The 18,040-nt window shown below is 48.2% G+C and overlaps 2 protein-coding genes across 3 annotated transcripts in view; both read left to right on the top strand.

Moving 5' to 3' along the window:
- Hpr1 (THO complex 1-like protein Hpr1) overlaps positions 1-8,028 on the top strand; it is a 30,598-nt gene extending 22,570 nt beyond the window's left edge. The window contains exons 15-19 of one of the 2 annotated variants that reach the window (XM_077690610.1): positions 171-239; positions 1,722-1,871; positions 3,664-3,826; positions 5,446-5,551; positions 7,575-8,028. In XM_077690610.1, coding sequence (XP_077546736.1) covers positions 171-239; positions 1,722-1,871; positions 3,664-3,826; positions 5,446-5,551; positions 7,575-7,888 — 802 coding nt within the window. In that variant the 3' untranslated portion in view covers positions 7,889-8,028. Of the gene's footprint in view, positions 1-170; positions 240-1,721; positions 1,872-3,663; positions 3,827-5,445; positions 5,561-7,574 lie in introns of both variants that reach the window. The other variant, XM_077690609.1, reaches the window with a different exon arrangement.
- A 1,125-nt stretch (positions 8,029-9,153) lies between these two features.
- Positions 9,154-16,866, top strand: Rnrs (ribonucleoside-diphosphate reductase subunit M2). The gene is made up of 7 exons (XM_077690611.1): positions 9,154-9,313; positions 10,251-10,295; positions 11,222-11,497; positions 13,355-13,488; positions 13,756-13,984; positions 15,748-15,966; positions 16,565-16,866. Exons 1-7 carry the CDS (start codon positions 9,242-9,244, stop codon positions 16,715-16,717), a joined length of 1,128 nt encoding a protein of 375 aa, XP_077546737.1. The 5' UTR covers positions 9,154-9,241; the 3' UTR covers positions 16,718-16,866.
- The last annotated feature ends 1,174 nt before the right edge of the window (positions 16,867-18,040 follow it).

Genomic DNA, 18,040 nt, shown 5'->3' with positions numbered 1-18,040 from the left:
AATGCTTGCCTCATTGTGGGATCCTCACACCTCTGTGTAAACTGAGCTGTGTCTTGTGGTTAACTTTACATTTTAAATTCGTGTTTTTTCTTGAAATGGATCCCACCTCTGTTGAGACGGTGCAGTCTTTGGGGAGGAATCAATAATGTCTGTTTCCTCGTTCTCTCCAGGCCTGCCAAACGCAAGATCGGGGACGAGATTAAGGCTGCACTGGCAAACAAGAAAGTCGTGCTCGGCGAGTGAGTTGTCCTCGATTCCCTCCACTTGGTCACCTTGTGGCTTGTGCCGTACTTAGTGGCTAATTTTGTTGCATGCTGTAAAAACTGTTTAGCAGTGTCCTAGGAAGAGGAGGGAATGGCAGATTGACGGTGCAGTTGCTTCACGGAATGAGCGTGTACTCTTGTGCGTGTTGCATGTGGGCAGTGACTTTTCGTGAAGGGAATTTGCCTATTTTGGGGGAATTTTCAGCTGAAATTTTGGCCAAATGGGGAAAAATGAATCCTTGATAGATGTCGGGAATTTTAAGAGTCATTGCGGAGTAAAAATGAAAATTATGTCCGTAAACTGGACTTCGCACCAATCGTTCGTGACACAATGTTGTCAGGGCGTGTTATGAATAAATGCCCCAAATTACCCAAAAATATCTTGATCTCCTCTCAAATGGGTGGGTTCAGCAAAGCAAGGTAAGCATACCATTTGGTACAAAACATGAAATGCATGCTATCGCATCACTCCCTTGAAGAATTCGAAAGTGTTGCTGAGCGTTAAAGGTAGTGGGAATTTGTTCCTGCTAAAACTCTAAATGGCGTCTACGTCCTTAAGGTTACGTAAAGTAGACATTGTAAGCACTGACTAACTCCCAAAAATGAACCGGAATCGACGTAAAATATAAGCTACAAAAAGAGGCCCCAGGGAAATCTGCTGGGTTTTGGGGAGAAACTCGCAGGGAAAAGTTCTCAAAAGAAGGAATTTGTGCGTCTAGAAGTGGGAATTTTTCTTCGCAACATGGAACATCAGTGCATGTGAGTATCCTTCATGGGTGTATTGAAAACTGTTCAGCACAACCTTATGAACAATTCCGACTCACGGTAGAAGTGAATGGGGAATAGGCATGTGCTTGCGATGTGTGTTGTTTGTGTGCAGTTGGATTATTTGCTGGGCAGTTCGCCTGTTACTTTCAGCGCCTTTGTTTTCTATTTAATTTGATGTCTCTTATGTTTCCCCGTACCGCTTCTCCCTCACAAATGGTGTAGGGGGGTTATTTGTAGTTAAGGACAATGTTGGGTCCTGGTTTGTAACAAGCCTCCTTGATGTCTGCTTCTTAGAGTCAATGCTCTAGGTAGGAGGCCAGTCAAGGTCTGGGAGACCAGTCATCTCCTAGATTCCAAGTGTATGCCTAGGTCGTGTTTTCCTAATAGAGAATTAAAGAAATTCTTCATGCCCTGTTTTTCAGTAGGTGCTCTGGGAACAGGCTGCATTGTCAAGACTGAATGCAGAGGCGGATATTTCTTGCCTTACTTTCTTGCTAGCTTTCTTGATGTCTGCTTTCTTGTCTCAATATTTTAGCTAGGAGACCAGTCAAGGTGTGTGAGTGGAGTCAGTCATTCATCTCCCAGTTTCCAAGTGTGTAACTGGTGTGCGGTGTACTTGATGGAAGTTCCGAGCTCACACTTCCGACTCCCTGTTTTTGTGAGTTGGCGTGAACTGGCTGGGCCTTGCAGCACCGAGATGAACCGCCTGTGGAACCTGTGCCCGGACAACTGGGAGGCGTGCTCCTCGCCCAAGCGGGACTTTGTTCCCAGCCTGGAGAAGTTCTTCGAACAGGTCCTCGACCAATCCGAGACGGCGGTCAACAGGAGCCGAGCCAATAAGTACGTGGCCTTCTTTGCCATCCCTCTGCCTTTTGAGTCTGTGCATGTCGCAGTGATTTGGTGTCTCCCGGCTGCCCTGATATGCATCGGAGTGAAATCGGCAAAAGGTAGCTTTTTTATCAAGTATGGTGATTAATAGGATTTCCGTTATCCACGGGATATCGTGAATACGCTTGCCTGGCAGGTGCACTGCTCACACTCCGCTACGTAGATACATTGGTGTCTGAAAATATAGAAGGCGAGTAGCAATGCTTAGCATGTGTGCAGACTCTAAAAGCTTGTGTAACAATTATCCAAGCTAGGGTCACCTGAATCAGGAGAGCGGTAACAGACAAGTTCTGTGCTTGGGACTTCTGCTTGTCACTGGTCACCTGCTGGCTGTTTTGACAAGTTGCTGCTTCGACTTTATTAATGCAAATGATAAAGTTTGACCTCGACTTGATGTTCGCTGTGCAGCTTTTGGAAAGATCGTAAGGGAAAGAAATTCTGTTCCTTCGTTGTACAGGTGCCGTCATTAGTAATTGGAACAAGGATTTGTGAATATTAGAAAATATTTGTCTTACTGGCTTTATGACAGTCATGACTGGTTTACAGGGAGCCTTTTCTATGGGGAAGGACTCCTTTAAAGTCACACTATGCAGGCAGGCAGTTTGCAAAAGAAAAAATTTGAGTACAATTACAAGACCGTGTTCGAATCACTTTTTACGGCACCTGTGCATAACATTGCTGTATGTTCACCACAGTTGTGACATTTTTTTGTCACTGTTCCAAAAGAAGGAAAAGGCATTCAGAATGTCGAAATGATGTGCTGTTTGCTTACGGCATGAACACAGCGTTTTGTCATTGTTCCAAAAGAAGGAAAAGACATTCAGGATGTCGAAATGATGTGCTGTTTGCTTGCGGCATGAACACAGCGTTTTTCTTTGAAGTGTGTGCCTTATAGCATTGTTTAGAGTTTAGGCCGCATGCTGCCGCAACATCTCACACTTGATAGGACACAAGTCGCTGGACTCAAAGCCTGCCTTCTGTGCAAGAGACTTGCTGACAACACGTTCTGCCTGCTTCATTAACCCGGCTACTTAGCCCGTCATGTAGCCAAGCCTGTCTATATTAAAGGCCAACTGCACTCAACATTTCGTCCTCTTGAAAGCACTATTTCCATATGGCCTGCTGAAAAAGAAAGCGAGATGCGAAATACTATAGCTGAAATGTGCGTGTGGACGCCGCAAGCGGTCAGCAAAAATCGGCGATTTTGAAACTGAAATCGAGGAGAGCGCGGCCATTAAAATGACGTTGCAGCCGGCAAGCGAGCGGCCGGCCAGTCAGCAGCTCGGGAGCAAGCCTGCGCACATTGGGCAGCAATTGGGGGAAGAGTTCGCAGCAGAGCTCGACTGGTTCTCCAGCTGCGTGGCTGGCCAGAGGAAGAAGCCCCCGTCGGCTGGAACGTCACAGGCGCGTCATGGCTGTTTACGCGATGCGCCGCCAGGTGCAGCGTGGTCTGCGGCGGAGCTTTTTTAAACGCTTCTGACTGATTAACGAGGCATTTCACGGGGCCACCACTCGCGTCCCAAATGATTCGGTGGTACTTACTATGCACTAAAAATAAATTTGGTCGAGGTGAAATTTGAGCGCAGTTGGCGTTTAATGAACCGTAATTGCGTTTTATCTTCACGGCCCTTTTAAGGGGACTGGCTTGTCTGTGGCCATGCCCACTGTGACGTGAATGTATTGCGTGTTGCAGCCGCTTCTTTTGGCATGATGAGTTTGCCTCTCTGTGCCGTCGTCGTCGCAGGGCCATGTTCCAGAGCAACAATGGGTGGCGCTCGCTGCGGCTGCTGTCGCAGAAGTCCCCCCACTTCTTCACCAGCACCAACCAGCCCATCAAGAGCCTGGCACTCTACCTGGAGTCCATGGTGAACCGGCTGGCCAAGGAGCTGCCCCTCAGCAGCACCCAGGTCGAGCATTAGGGCTCCGTCCGAGCGGAACATTTGCTTCTCTCTCGCGTTCATTTCTCTCTAGAGGCACGCTTGTACTGCTGCTGCTGTGTAAAATAAATGCTAGACAGGCTGGAGCTGAAAGTTACGTGATTTATCTCTCTTGGTTTTGTCAAAAGGGAAGCATGTTTGTTTGGGGAAAATGTACTGTAAAAGGAAGGGGAAAGAGCAAACAGAACTTCGCTCAGCCTCACTTTATTCCCAGGGGTGCTGTTCTGCAACGGTCGAGTTTGGTGTGCTCACTTTGAGCGCTACCGCAGTGGTAGAGAGCTAGGTGTGGCTGCAACCTTGGAAATCGCTGCGCCTGCATGATTTTGTTCACAGTTGCCTTGGAATGCCTCCAAGGCCCTTGCTGTAGTCTGCAAAGCATACAGCTTGCAATGGCACATGCGTGCTGCGCTACATCTTCTGTCAGGTCTTGCTCATTTTTGTCCTGCACTGCCATTGTCGGAGCATTTTTTTTCTTTATAATGGTATGTTTACACACGAGGCATGCCACTTCACCTTCACTGCCTGCACTGTCCCCCTCTCGGCATCTCGCCAGCGTGGATGTGTTTAAAGCATGGACTCTGCCCTGTTGCCTGGTGAACTCGACCGTTGCGGGAGAGTACCCCTGGTGATTGACTTTTGCTTGCTCCTTGTGCTTCCTTTCTGTGCTGCATTCTTGCCAAAGAACTTGCTTCCCTTTCCCACCAACACACTGCCTGAGTGTTGCACTCCCACCCTCGAATCTTCCCAGTGAAATTCTTTCCCAGGAAACTGGCTTTGATTGCTCCCTCCCGGCACTCCTCTTGTCGGAACTGCTTTCCGCCTTCTCAACACTTTTCCCCAAACACCCACTTCTATCCATACACTTCCTACTGAAGTTGCCTTTTTTTCCTACTCGCACCTTTCCCGGTAAAACTCCCCATTTCGCTACCCACACTCTTACGAAAGAAACTGCCTCCCTCTTTTTTCCCCACCCACCCATCTTACCAGCAAAACTGCCTCTCTCGTTTTTCACTACCCACACTCTCTTCAATAAAACTGCTGTTGTCGCTTCCCTACCCACACTCTCCATTGCCTCCCTCTTTCCCTTTCCCATCCATCTTAACAACTGTCTTTCCGTATCTGCACTCTCTCCAATGGAACCAGCCTCGTCCTTTCCCTACCTGCACTCTTCCACTGAAGCTGCCTCCGTCTGTCTTTCTGTATCTGCACTTTCTCCACTGGAACCACCCTTTTTTTTCCCCATCCGTACTCTTCCCAACAAAACTGCCTCCCTCTTTCCTTCACCCATGCACTTGTCCCCAGGATGCTGCCTTCAAATCGCTGTTTGCCACTCACGCAGCTCGCTCCGAAGCTTGCTGTCGCCCGCACCCATTTATCGTGGTCCGCACCCTTCACATTTCGGTGGCTCCTAGTGTTGCCAGAGCGAAAAGATTTTTTACCAGAAGTTACTTCAGGTTCAGGTAAAGTCCCATGCTCCCTGTGTGCAATACTTTTGGGGTTATTTTTTCTCCATTTTTGGAGTCCGCTCGCTCTGTTTTGACGACGATTGCGGCCGTTTCCATTTGGGTGTGCGCGTGTTCTTGTTGCAGAGCTCAGCAGTGTCTCAGGTGGCTGATGAGAAGACAGACATGGCGGACTACGGAGACAGCGAAGACGAGTTGCTCAAGAACCACGACGAGTCCAAGGAGGCGTCCGGTGAGACAGGCACGTAGTCCGGAGCTGGGAACTGTGCAGGGCAGGAGGCTTTAGTCCTGTTGTTGCGAGAAACTTTGTTATCTTTTTAAAAATGCGGTGCACATTGATGATGAAATGGTAGCTGAGTAAAGGAGACTGCCATTTTATTATCATTTTCCAATTTTCATGAGTCTGTACTCATTTGGTCTTGATTTAAATGTCAATTTGGACTGCCCCAGAATTGCCCGAGAGGAACTGCATTTTTAGAGCAAAAGCTTGACTGCGCCATATCTTGCAAGGTCATTCATCACGTCGCAACGGCCTTGATCCATCAGAGCACAAGTGTGGCAGGTGTGATGTGTCGGTACTTAATTCGTGGCGGAGAGGCAGTGCAGCTGTGCTCGCGCTGATCCTTGTTGCTGTGGTATGATGCGATTAGGCGAGGGTTTAACGGCCGTTTTACTGGTGCTTCGTCGGTAGGCCATAGTGCGTGCACTTCAGCGCAAGTGACTGGCTGAATCATGGCCGGCTCCGATAAGCAGGTATTTGGGCTGTTTTCACACAGGATATATTGTTGGCACAGGCAAACCATGTCTTTTTCTTTTTTTCCCTTGCATTTTTATAAAAGGGCAGTCTTTGGACTGCTGTCGGGCAGTTTTTTGGCAGTCCAAAATGACACATTGGAGAGGCATATTATCATAATGGCCAATCCCCCAATGGGTATGTGCGGACCTCCAAATGATTGGGACGTATGTGTCAATGACAATGTTAAAGAGGGGCAATGATGTAGTCAAACATCATTGCCCCTCTTAAAACTGGAATTTGTCGTGACCGTTGTCACTGTCAACTTTTCTGCTGACTTCTGGTTGGCCAATCCCTGAATTGGTGTGTCTGGATTGAGGGAATGGCAAAGTGACCGTTGTCATTTAGTCCACTCGTGACATTAGCAAAGAGGGAATGAATCAGCACTGCTCCTCATAAAACCAAAATTTTTTAGCAGCTGTCATCTATGTTGGCAGCAAAGCAGTTTGGACGCCCTCAGTCTGGACTTCGTGGCAAAGAAGCAAGAGTGAATAGCTGTGAGCTGCTGCTGTTTGGATTTGTGAAGGTTGCGGTCATCACTAGCCAATCCCTCCTGAGTTGGTTGCGCGAATTATGGATGGTAACGTATTTAGCACATTAGGGGAAATTTGAAAACGCAGGTGACAGCCGTCCCATTCTCCACCAATGTGATTCGTAACGTCACAATTCCTCCTTAATCTCCAGCTCACTTAAAGCAGCAATTTTCCACACTTGCCGTTATCATTCAACTTTCCCTCCCTCTATTTTGACGGACCACGACAATGAGGTCACAAAAGGCCCCAGCAAAAGTGACTTAACAGCCTGGCTGTGAAAAGTGCAACTATTTTGGAAGCAATAGGCACGTTGCACCGGACAGGGGCCGCTGTGAGCGCAGCACTTTTCCTATTAAAGTTGTCTGTAGCGCACGCTAAGGCATCGGTAAAGGAGTTGTGATTCCTCGACCCGTTATCACCCACTGCCTGCAGCGTGCCGCGCCAACGATCTATGGGGTTGACACTGCGACAAGGTGTAAAGAAAGGCGGCCGTGGTGAGAGCATCGGTTCCGCCCTGCCGTTTGTATTATCTGTAATCTGACTGGTCAGCTACAATATCAACAGCTAACGTATTTTCATCTGTGCCACTTAAACTGTTCGTTCTTCTTGGCCTTGTTGTCATACGTTACCTTAGAGGCCTTCTTTGTGTGGGCGCCCGTGCGTGACTTGTAATAATCCGGGCTGTTGCTGTCTAGGACAGGGCGCCGACACTTCCGTAATATGAATGCTACGAACCGAGCCTGTGATATGCGTGGCATTTTTCCTACAAGAAATGACCCCCCGAACCACCGGGATGTAGAACACTGCGCTGCTGCTTGCAAGGCAAACATCAGCGCTATGTGCCTATAGCACTTCTTTGTTTTGCCTAAGCACCTTTCACATTGAAAACTCAAATATCCGAATAATTAGAACTCTCCCGTTTCGTGCAGGACTTTCTTCGTCAGCCGCCAGCGCTGGGGAGCCGAAGGACGTGCTGACCAAAGACCAACTGTCGGCACTAGCGGCGGCGCTGGGTGCCGACTGGAAGAAGCTGGCTCCCCTGCTGAGCTTCGGCGAGGACGAGATCCTCTACATCGCCTCCGAACACGACGGCGATGCGGCGAAGCAGGCCTACCAGGCGCTGCTCGTCTGGGTCGAGCAGGAGCCTGACCAGGCGACCGCGCACACGCTGTTGCACTTCGCGTCCAGGGCGGGGCTCAAAAATAAGCTGGCCCCCGTGTTGCTCTCGGACGCTGTACAGTAATTAAAGAAAAGAAGAAAAACTGTCTGAAAACAGCTGACCTGCGTGGTTCGGGGCGGGCCCCTCCAGCGCGCATTTTCTAATTTGTTAACCATTTTTTTTATTTGCTGTGAATTGTATCGCAATTAAAAACTTGAAACGAACCTGGTGTGAAAATTTCTTTACCGTCTGCTCCTCGGAGCGCGGTTGTGTTTTGCTACGTAAAAAACGAACACGTCTTGCTGATGACTGTGTTCGTTTGTTTAGCAAATTGTCGGCAGATTTCTGTTCCGTCGTTAGAACCAGTTCTTGAGGATTGGGAAAGTAAATGGGTTCGTAGAGACGATTCTGGATGAGGAGCAAAGCACGTTTTATGGCGGGAATTTTCCATCCCCGCGAACGGCGAGCACATCGGCAAAACGTTGGTCGAGTGGCTGCGATATTTCAAAAATTACAGAGCGAAGAACGAAAAAACGACGCGATAGGCGATAGACTCGCTAGTGAATTTATTTGAGGCGTCGTGTTACAAAAATACAATTTCTAACAGCAACAAAACAATCACGGCGGAAAAGGGTGAAATCTGCACAAACCGACGTTTCCGAAGCATAAACTTGTAACGCTCCCAAGTTAGAAAAACTCCGGGCCACTGTTCTTGCTTCTGCCCGAAATTTTCGAAGACTGCTCGTATTCATTATTCGCAATGCGCTCGTAAATACGTGCCTACTCTAATGCCAGCCCGCGCAAAAAGCTATCGCAACATTCGGGTTTAAAACATAGAAGCAACCGCCTTCGTAAAAATTTAACGGCTACGAACCCGGATTTTCCTAACCCGTTGTTTTCTTTGTCTTCGCAGACGCCAGCCCGTTGATACGCGATCGAGCGACGCACGGGAGCAAAAAGCAAATACAGAAAGATCGCCGTCTGTGAGCGATCGTGCGGGCTGCTGCATCCGCAGCGTTACGAACGCACAAACACATGCACGCACTCCTGCATGCAGCCTGCATGACCAGACTTGTCCGCATTTTTCGACGCGTCTGTCCCCGCCCACTTCCCCAGCTGTCGGACATGTGGCGACCTCTTTTCCGCAAAAAAACGCAATAAAACCTCCAAACATCTTGCTTTTGAATGTATTATTTAGTATTTAATGCTGTTTGTAAGTTTAAGCAATCAAATACTATTAACTTAGCGCTAAATGCGAAAACGCGCTATTTTGGCCGTCGGTGATTGGCTGCGACGTCGTTACTACGTACCCATGAAGTCGCGATCTCATTGGACGGTTCGTTCAATGGAGGGAAAAAGCTGAGTCTTGGCGCGAAGACGCACACTCGCGAGCGGTTTCTGCTAACGTACGGTTCCTCATCATACATCTCCACCACGATGTCTTTGGCTACGCGGGACTTGAATGTGCTCAACAATCTGAAGAACACGACCCGGGACAAGGAAAATCACGTGAGTTCCAGGCGCGCAACTCAATTACACGCAGGGGTTGCTTTTATTTTGCGGACTTTTAACCCTTTGCTGCCGACCGTAGTGATGCGCAGAAGCCCCGCGCGCGCCAAGTCTGGGCCTAATTTCAATTTCGTATCACGTACGGGCTCACGAACGTCCGGTGCCCGCGTCACGCATTGATTTTGGCCTTGAGGGAACACTTGTCGGGATCAATAGTGTCCCAATTAGTCTCGTAATGCCGAGTTACTAGGGGGCTTCATGCAACAGCGGTTTCGTGGGCTTTCTATGAAATTGTTTCGTAATTCCTTTGAACACAAGTTTCCTCGGCTGTATGTGCCAATAATTTTGCGTTATTGCCTTGTTCGTAACAGTATTTCGATTTGAGCAAGCAGCGCGGTTTCCTGTTATCCGGGTGGCCCGCCTGATTCTCCCGCCAAAAGTGGCGGGAGGTACAGGCCTGAGCGTTCTTCCTAGCGCTCCATAGAAAGTTTTTTTTTTTAAATAAACGTTGCAAGTATCGTATAAATTACGATTAATCGAAACTGCTGCATCACCGAACATTTATATAGTAGCACAATTCGCATCAGCCAGTTGTATCAGTGGGTGGTGGGACAGCTGTTGCGAAGGGGCGAGTGAAACACGCAGACGACCGTTCATTTTAAAGCACCATTTGTATTTGACCGCAGCCACCGCAGCAAAGGTTTTATGGGACGCGAAATTTTTCTCTTCAATCTGGTTGGACCGCGCGGTTTCCCGCTCGTGTGATCAAACCTGGGTGTGCCAGTACCCGCCTAATTTTTTTCCGGTGGACGGTAAGGAACTGTGTTGTGCCCGAAACAAGCGCGAAAATTGCGAAATGTGTGCCTATTTTAGGTTTCGGAGACCTTCCGCGTGCTCGGTGCAGTGCTGTGACCAGTGTATTTGGCTTTGTTTGCAGGCACCCGAGGGCACCATTACCACCACCGCCAAGGTTGAGAAGAAAGTGAGTACGCCTTTTTTTTTCTAACTGGGACCAGACATAAATGCTGGTCGTTTTCAACCATTAAAACTCGCGCGCCAAGTATTCGTACGTGCTGTACCCTGAAGCTCTTATCCTTTTTTTTTTTTTTTGTCAGCTTTCGCTGTTTCAGCATGCTAAAGTTGTGGTCATACACGGCGAAGGTTATCCGGGTCACTTGTTAAAACTGTCGACTCGCAGGTATACATAGCGAAAAAAAAAAAATGCAGCACCGCGTTGTCCTCAATCTTGCGTCAGTCGTCGAAACGGCTTTTATGAAAAAGCCTGCGTGCGACATACTACGCGGCAGGCTGAGAGCTTGCGGCAATTTGTTTACGCCAACAGTTACGTGCGTGGCAAATAAAAGATAAAGCTTCTGATGAGTGCTCAATCCGTAAGACGCGTTTATTAGCCCCCCCCCCCCCCCCCCCCCCCCCCCCTCCTTCTTTGTATTTTCCATCTGCCTGTCGTCTCTTGTTAAATAGCCTGGACTGCCTCCTAATTATCTCCTCCCAGTTTTTTTTTTTTTTTTTTCAGCAGCAGCGCATATGAATTAACGTGCAAAAACAGTCACAAGCTGCTCTTCTGAAGCATTGCCTGCCAAATGTGCTTGGCCAGCTACAGCTTCTTGTACTTTAATTTCACACAAACTTCATCATTCTTTACTGCTTAAAAACCCCAAGTGGTATACTATTCAGGATGGCTTTTCTAGACCGTTGCTTGTGGTACTGTTCAATGGTCTGAACTCAAGTCGACACACTTGCGACATGTGATGACACACTAGGGATTTTTTAGGGATGTAAGCTGGGGATCAGACCTGTAGCACTTTTGTACCAGGGGTATGGACTGGATGGCTTTATGCACGCACGAAGGAGATTTCTAACCTGGCCATACCACGCACTCGCTTTCAGGCGCAGTCGCCGTCCTCGCCAGCGCGGCGGCCGACCGGTGTGGAAGATGAGCCCCTTCTGCGGGAGAACCCCCGCCGGTTCGTCATGTTCCCCATCGAGTACGAGGACATCTGGCGCATGTACAAGAAGGCGGAGGCGTCCTTCTGGACGGTGGAGGAGGTCGACCTGGCCAAGGACCTTCCCCACTGGGACTCCCTGAAACCCGAGGAGCGGCATTTCATCTCCCACATCCTCGCCTTCTTCGCTGCCAGCGACGGCATCGTCAATGAGAACTTGGTGTGTATGCGCAAACTGGCCGGGGTTGCTCACTGCGCACCAGTTGGGAAACGACCCATAGGCCCCGTGTGTAAAAAGTTGGTCTGCGGTTGAGACCCCCTGTGCTGGAGGCAATTTGACTGGCCTGCCATCTGCGGGCAGTAAGTAGAAGTAGCACTGAAGTGCTTGCGGAAGCTGCCGTGAACCATAAAAGAAAGTCGTGAAAACATAAGGGAGCATTACCTAATCTAATGTTTCCTAATTTGAAAAGCAAGCTTCGTTTTATTAAGTTTTTTAATAAATGGTAGCCTACCATTGTCCCTGAAGAGGAAAGTGTATAACAGCTGCATATTACCGGTACTCACCTACTGGGCAGAAACTTAGAGGCTCACTAAAAGGGTTCAACTTAAATTGAGGACGACTCAGCGGCAATGGAACGGAAGATTCTAGGTGTAACGTTAAGGGTCAAGAAGAGAGTGGAGTGGGTCAGGGAACAAAAGCGTGTTAAGGACATATTAGTAGAAATTAAGAACAAGAAATGGACGTGGGCAGGGCATGTAATGCGAAGGCAAGATAACCGTTGGTCATTAAGGGTAACAGAGTGGATCCCTAGAGAAGGCTAGCGTGGAAGGGGGCGGCAGAAAGTTAGATGGGCAGATGAGATCAAGAAGTTTGCGGGGATAAATTTGTCGCAGTTAGCACAGGACTGGGATAATTGCGGATCCATGGGAGAGGCCGTTGCCCTGCAGTGGGCGCAGACAGGCTGATGATGATGAAAAGGTAAGCACAGTTCAGTTTTTGACCCTTCAGTGCCCCACCAATACACTTGCCCTTCAGCTTCAAAAAATCGCAGGGCTTGTGCTGCCTCTATTCTGAAATGGAGTTTTGAAACTGGTGTATGAATTCTGCAATGGGTTGCACCACTGTGCTGTGACAGGATTCATGCGGGTCTTTGAGGAGGGGGAACTTCTCAACGCCTTTCGTTTCACGGCATTGCTTCAGGCATAGTCTAGGAGCTGTACAACTGAGCACGGTCGACATCTATGTTTGCTGCCTACGAAATTCCGGACGTTGCCTCAGTGGCATTGTCCCCACAGGGGCAGCGACAGCAAGTTTCACCCGCTTATTCAACCCTTGTTTACTGCCATTGTCGTTGCAAGGGTCAAGCTGTGGGCACAAGTTTCTGTATGTACAAACATTGCAAAGTGCAGTCTCGAGCACCTCCGCAAACTTTTTGAGGCAAATGTTATTGTTCAGGGTTCACACGGGTTAGATTTGTAAAACTTGCTATAACGGAAGGTTGGGTGAGTAGTGGATTTTCAAAACAGTGCAAAAATGATGAAACTCTTTGCAAAGAAAAACGCTGTCTGTCTGTTTCGTTGTTTTTGCGGTGTTCGTTTCTTTTGGGAATGCTTAAAATAAATTTTTTTTAATGCGCATAAAACGAACGCAAAGCTGTGTAATGCCTGAGGGTGTGCGGGCAACTTGTTTGGTCTCCTTTAACAAGTAAAAGCTAGCATTTTACTTGTGTAATGATTCGAGATGGTCGAAGAGGAAAATGTCACTGGTGCCATCACTGGGACAAGGGGTCTTGTCTCGACACTGGTCCCCTTGTTAAAATGACTCCTGCGACTCTTCCTTCTTGCAACGATCTCGCATATGAACCATTCATCTACCTCTTACCATCGATCTGTTTTAGATTTCTAAGAGTGTGCTTCTTGAAAATCCACAGAGGGGCATTGAAGGCTCTTGAAATAAGTCGTCACAAGCCTGAATGAACCTTGAGTAAAAAGAACTTGGGACATGGATTGCTTGTTCTATCTCCCCCCCCACTACTTCCAGGTGTGCGTATGTTTATGTGTTTGTTTCCTTTTGCAGGTGGAGCGATTCAGCCAGGAGGTGCAAGTGACAGAGGCACGGTGCTTCTACGGCTTCCAGATGGCCATCGAGAACGTGCACTCCGAAATGTACAGCCTTCTCATCGACACCTACATCAAGGACGCTGCCGAGAGGTGAGCTTTGGGGAACTTCTCTTATTCTCGGTTTTCAGCCACTGATGGCAGCTTGCAATCCTTGGCTGTGGACTATGCAGCCTCAAGTAGTGGCCACCTAATGTGGGTTGTTGGTAAAAAAAGATGAATAATTTGATGCCAGCGTTGCGGGCGTTGTATGCAGTCACTTTATGGTCTTCAGCATGCCACTTTGTTTGCTATTGTGGGCTTGAGTCTATCTGGTTGGCGGCATCTAAAGCGTCCCTGTACTGCACGCTGCGTTGACAGGGAGCGCCTGTTCAACGCCATCGAGACCATGCCGTGCATAAAGCGCAAGGCAGACTGGGCGCTGCAGTGGATTGGCAACCGCAGCGCCAGCTTTGGGGAGCGCGTGGTGGCCTTTGCGGCCGTCGAGGGCATCTTCTTCTCCGGCTCTTTCGCCTCCATATTCTGGCTCAAGAAGCGCGGACTCATGCCGGGTCTCACCTTCTCCAACGAGCTCATCAGCCGCGACGAGGTGAGTCGCCATGAGACTAGGGGCATGTTTGCTTCATTAAAGGGACGGCTCTCTCAAGTGATCAATTTTATCGCAAACTGCAACAAATAATTGAGATGTTAAAGAAAACTTCTAAAGTACTTTCAGGCGATTTCTCTGGGGTGTCACAGAATCTTGTTTGTGCGATTGAAGGTTGCCGACCTGAGCACCCCGCCAAAAAGGCATGCCTGGACAATTGTTGTGGGGTCTCTAGTTCACTTTGTTCGTGTCGCTTGAAACGCTAATGCACAGTCTACTTGATGATAACCATGTTTTTTAGGACTCGTCCATAATGCGTCACTGCAGCATAAAATTCGAACGTGTTTCGATATTCCTTGCTCTCTATTTTTTTCTGGTAAGGGAACACCATTCGTGGGTTGATTGGAGCTGGGTGGGCTTTATTATAAAAGGCTAACTCTTTCCAAGAGGCTCGATATTTTAGTTGCAGTCTGCTTTTGTTGCAATGAAAGGAATGCGTTTCCATCGGAGGATAAGTGAACTTTTGCTGCTTCGCTGACTATTTCATATTTGTTTGGTTGCCAAGTTGCATGTGTGTGTGTGCCTACAGCAAGAGCTTTGTGCATGAGGAAGTGCTTGGGGCTTTGAAAATTTTGGTGGTATTTTGGAATTATAAGAAGGAAAACAAACTGGGTAAGGTTGTGGGGAGAGCATTCCTTTGTAGCTGAATTGTCATATTTGTACCTGGAGCAAGGTGAAATTTGAGCATTGGAAATTCTGGCAGTATTTCTGAATTCTTTGATGAGAGGACGGTTGTGCAAGACATTTCGGAGTACCTGTTTATTCGTGACTGAGGAACTTAACAACTGAGCAGAGCTGACATCTATTTGCTGCCTATGAAATTCCGGACGTTGCCTCAGTGGCATTGTCCCCACAGCGGCAGCAACAGCAAGCTACACCCGCTTATTCAACCCTTGTTTACTGCCATTCTTGTTGCAAGGGTCAAGCTGTGGGCACAAGTTTTCACGTTTACAATGCCAAGTGCAGACTCAAGCACCTCTGCAAACCTCTCCAGTGACAAATTGTACCTTTCAGGGTTCATGCATGATTTTTGAAGACCCTTGAAATTTTAAAGGGCCCATTTTGGGGGAGTCGTGGAATTTTTACAGACCCCTGAAAATGTTTCTTGTGTTTCTTCAATTTTTCTTCTAACTGAGCGTACAAGAACCACGAGTCCACGTAAGGGCTGAGTGAGTGTTCGCTTGATTTCTTTTAGCGACAAAACATTTGCATTTTGTAACTCGCCTGAACTGCTTATTAGCTAAACTCTAACAAACAAATATGGAAAACATAGACGTAAATGTCGCTGGAGCCGTCATTTTGACAAGGGGACTTGCCTTGTTGGAACATTGGCTCCATCAGTGCTCAGACTTTTCGCCGATTTCTTATCATTCCTAGCTTCCTGTTTCCTCTGAAGGTCTTATATTTAGATTTCTAGTAGGCAGGGTGGTTTTTGAATACCCTTGAATTTGGGTTGCAACGTTGAATTTGCAAGGCCTCCGGCCAACGACGTGCATAAAAAGCAACATCCTGCTTTGCTTATGCTGTCTTGCACCTGATTCACTGCTTTCAGCAATTGGGGGCTTGCTCGAAACAGACGTGAAACTGGAAAAAAACGGGATTCCACTCCTGGTTAATGCCAGTCGGTAACCTTGGCGCATCGTTCCTGTTGTATAAACCAGTATGAACCTTGGTTAATGGCTGTGTTTTTGTCTATCCCTGCGCAGGGTCTGCACACAGACTTTGCGTGCCTCATGTTCAGTCACCTCGTGCACAAGCCATCTGCAGAGCGGGTGCGGCAAATCGTGTGCGACGCGGTCATCATTGAGCAGGAGTTCCTCACTGACGCACTGCCCGTCGCGCTCATCGGCATGAACTGCGAGCTCATGAAGCGCTACATCGAGTTTGTGGCCGACCGTCTGCTCATCGAGCTGGGATGCGAGAAGGCAAGTCTCTTTACTCGCACCTTTTCTACCTAGAGTGGTTGGCAAATCAGTCTACTTGAGTATGTGTGGCATCTGCAAAACTATTTCACTCGTTTGCATGGGACTTTGTAGTAACTATGTGGATGATTGGCCTCGTATGTCGCCCCCTTGCTAGCTTGCATCAGCTTTCCTGTGCGACAAATTTTGCAGGAAACAGTGTGTCAGGCATCAAAGCTTTCAACGTTGGGGGACAAATCAACTTGGTAATAGTCCGTGTGATCAGTTCCAGTTGAACACATTTGCTACTGAGCCCAAGGACACTAGTTTGATTCCTGGCAGATTTTCAGATCGAGATGTGTCGAGATTTTGGCGCACGTTAAAATCCCCAGGTGGTCAAAAATAATACGGCACCCTCATCTTCGGTGCGCACCTGATAACCTGGGTGTAGTTTCGGCACAGAAAAACCTGCAAAATTAGGATTTTCTTTTTTAGTTTGCATTTGCGATAACTCGGCTACAGTACACAACTTGTGTGGTCAAAGTACGAATGGTTTGGATGGCTGGCCAGTGTGTGCGCGGCTTTGAGCTGACCTTGGGCCCCCTTTTTTTTCTGCCCACAGGTGTACAACTCTGAGAACCCGTTCGACTTCATGGAGCACATCTCGCTGGAGGGGAAGACGAACTTCTTCGAGAAGAAGGTGGGCGAGTACCAGAAGGCGGGCGTCATGGCCAAGAAGGAAGACCAGGTGTTCACGTTGGACGCAGATTTCTGAATGGGCGACGGCAGTGACCTCTCCCACCCCTGTGCGCTCGTGATAATTATTTATGCGGAACGTGCACATCCTTTTACCGGTGTGCTCTTGTACATAGCGAAGCCAGCAAACAAGGCAAACTCCGACAATAAAGTTTTTACAATTTCAAAGCGCTGGTGGACATTCTTGGGTGTGTTTTGGTTGCTGTGCGAGTGGATGCAGATTGAGATATTGTAGTCAACGCAGAAGTAAATGTGAGTGTATTGCAATTCATATTTGGGAAAACAGATCTGCTATTGATAACATAATCGCTCTCGTCGCTTCACTGGAAGAACTAGAAAGCGGACACATACCGACAGTAGTATTTCTTGACATAAAGTCAGCATTTGATTCAGTCTTGCACACTGCAATTCTAGAGTCCTTAGCTGTCCTTGGTCTTGGTGGAAGACTGTACGCCTGGATTGCGAGCTACCTCAAAGGACGTGAAATTTTTATGTGCACGCCAGAAGGCCCTACTTCCCATCATAGTATACAGAAAGGAGTGCCTCAAGGAGCCGTTTTAAGACTTCTATTATTCAACCTTACGCTTATCCACCTAAAGCGTGCGCTCCCTCCCGGCGTCAAGGTCACACTTTATGCGGATGACATCTGCATTTGGTTTGCGGCAAAGTCGCGTCGTACAATGCAACAGCGGCTGCAGAAAGCTTTGAGCAATGTGTCTTCGTACCTTGTGTCCAAGGGTCTCCGCCTTTCTTCCGAGAGAAGCGTTGCCATGGCGTTCACCCGCAAGCGGATGAGACAATACCCTCTAATCCTTGGCGGTCGTCTGCAATACGCACGAACCCAAAAATACCTTGGGATCATCGTAGATAGAAATCTATCATGGGCGCCGGAAGTCGAGCGATTACGTACTCGTCTCTGCGGTGGCACAAGTTATTGGATACCTTGCTGGATGTCGATGGGGCAGCGACTGCAGATCCATGGTGCTTCTCTGCAAAGCATATGTAGACAGCTTGCTGCGCTACAGCCTGCCTGTTCTGCAACGGCTGTCGCCCACATGCAAAAAGCAACTCAATGCGGCTAGAAATAACTGCCTGCGTACCTGCCTCGGCCTTCCTAAGGGCTCATCGTGTGTTGGCACTGTCGCAGAGGCTGGCTGCTTGCCTTTAGATATTATTAGAATGCAGGAAACATTTCGAATATACTTGAGGCATAGGCTGCACGCAAAATCCAAGTTCTTGGCAGGTATTGTACGATGCAACAAAATTTTGAGTTTCGCAGAAACTCTAAATACTATAAACATCTCTGTACCTACCCAACGACGACGACTCATGCCATCTGATT

This window comes from Haemaphysalis longicornis, unplaced genomic scaffold, assembly GCF_048455015.1.
Source record: "Haemaphysalis longicornis isolate Haplotype H1 unplaced genomic scaffold, Haemaphysalis longicornis Haplotype H1 scaffold_10, whole genome shotgun sequence".
Taxonomy (NCBI): Eukaryota; Metazoa; Arthropoda; class Arachnida; order Ixodida; family Ixodidae; genus Haemaphysalis; species Haemaphysalis longicornis.
Note: the sequence above shows the minus strand (reverse complement) of the source record. Positions and strands in the feature narration are given on the sequence as shown.

What these genes read in the sequence shown, in the direction of transcription:
- Rnrs (XM_077690611.1), top strand. Translation starts at nt 9,242, where the DNA reads ATGTCTTTGGCTACGCGGGACTTGAATGTGCTCAACAATCTGAAGAAC. An exon ending in CCGCCAAGGTTGAGAAGAAA is followed by an intron (nt 10,296 to 11,221) that starts GTGAGTACGCCT and finishes ACTCGCTTTCAG; the next exon opens with GCGCAGTCGCCGTCCTCGCC. An exon ending in AGCTCATCAGCCGCGACGAG is followed by an intron (nt 13,985 to 15,747) that starts GTGAGTCGCCAT and finishes ATCCCTGCGCAG; the next exon opens with GGTCTGCACACAGACTTTGC.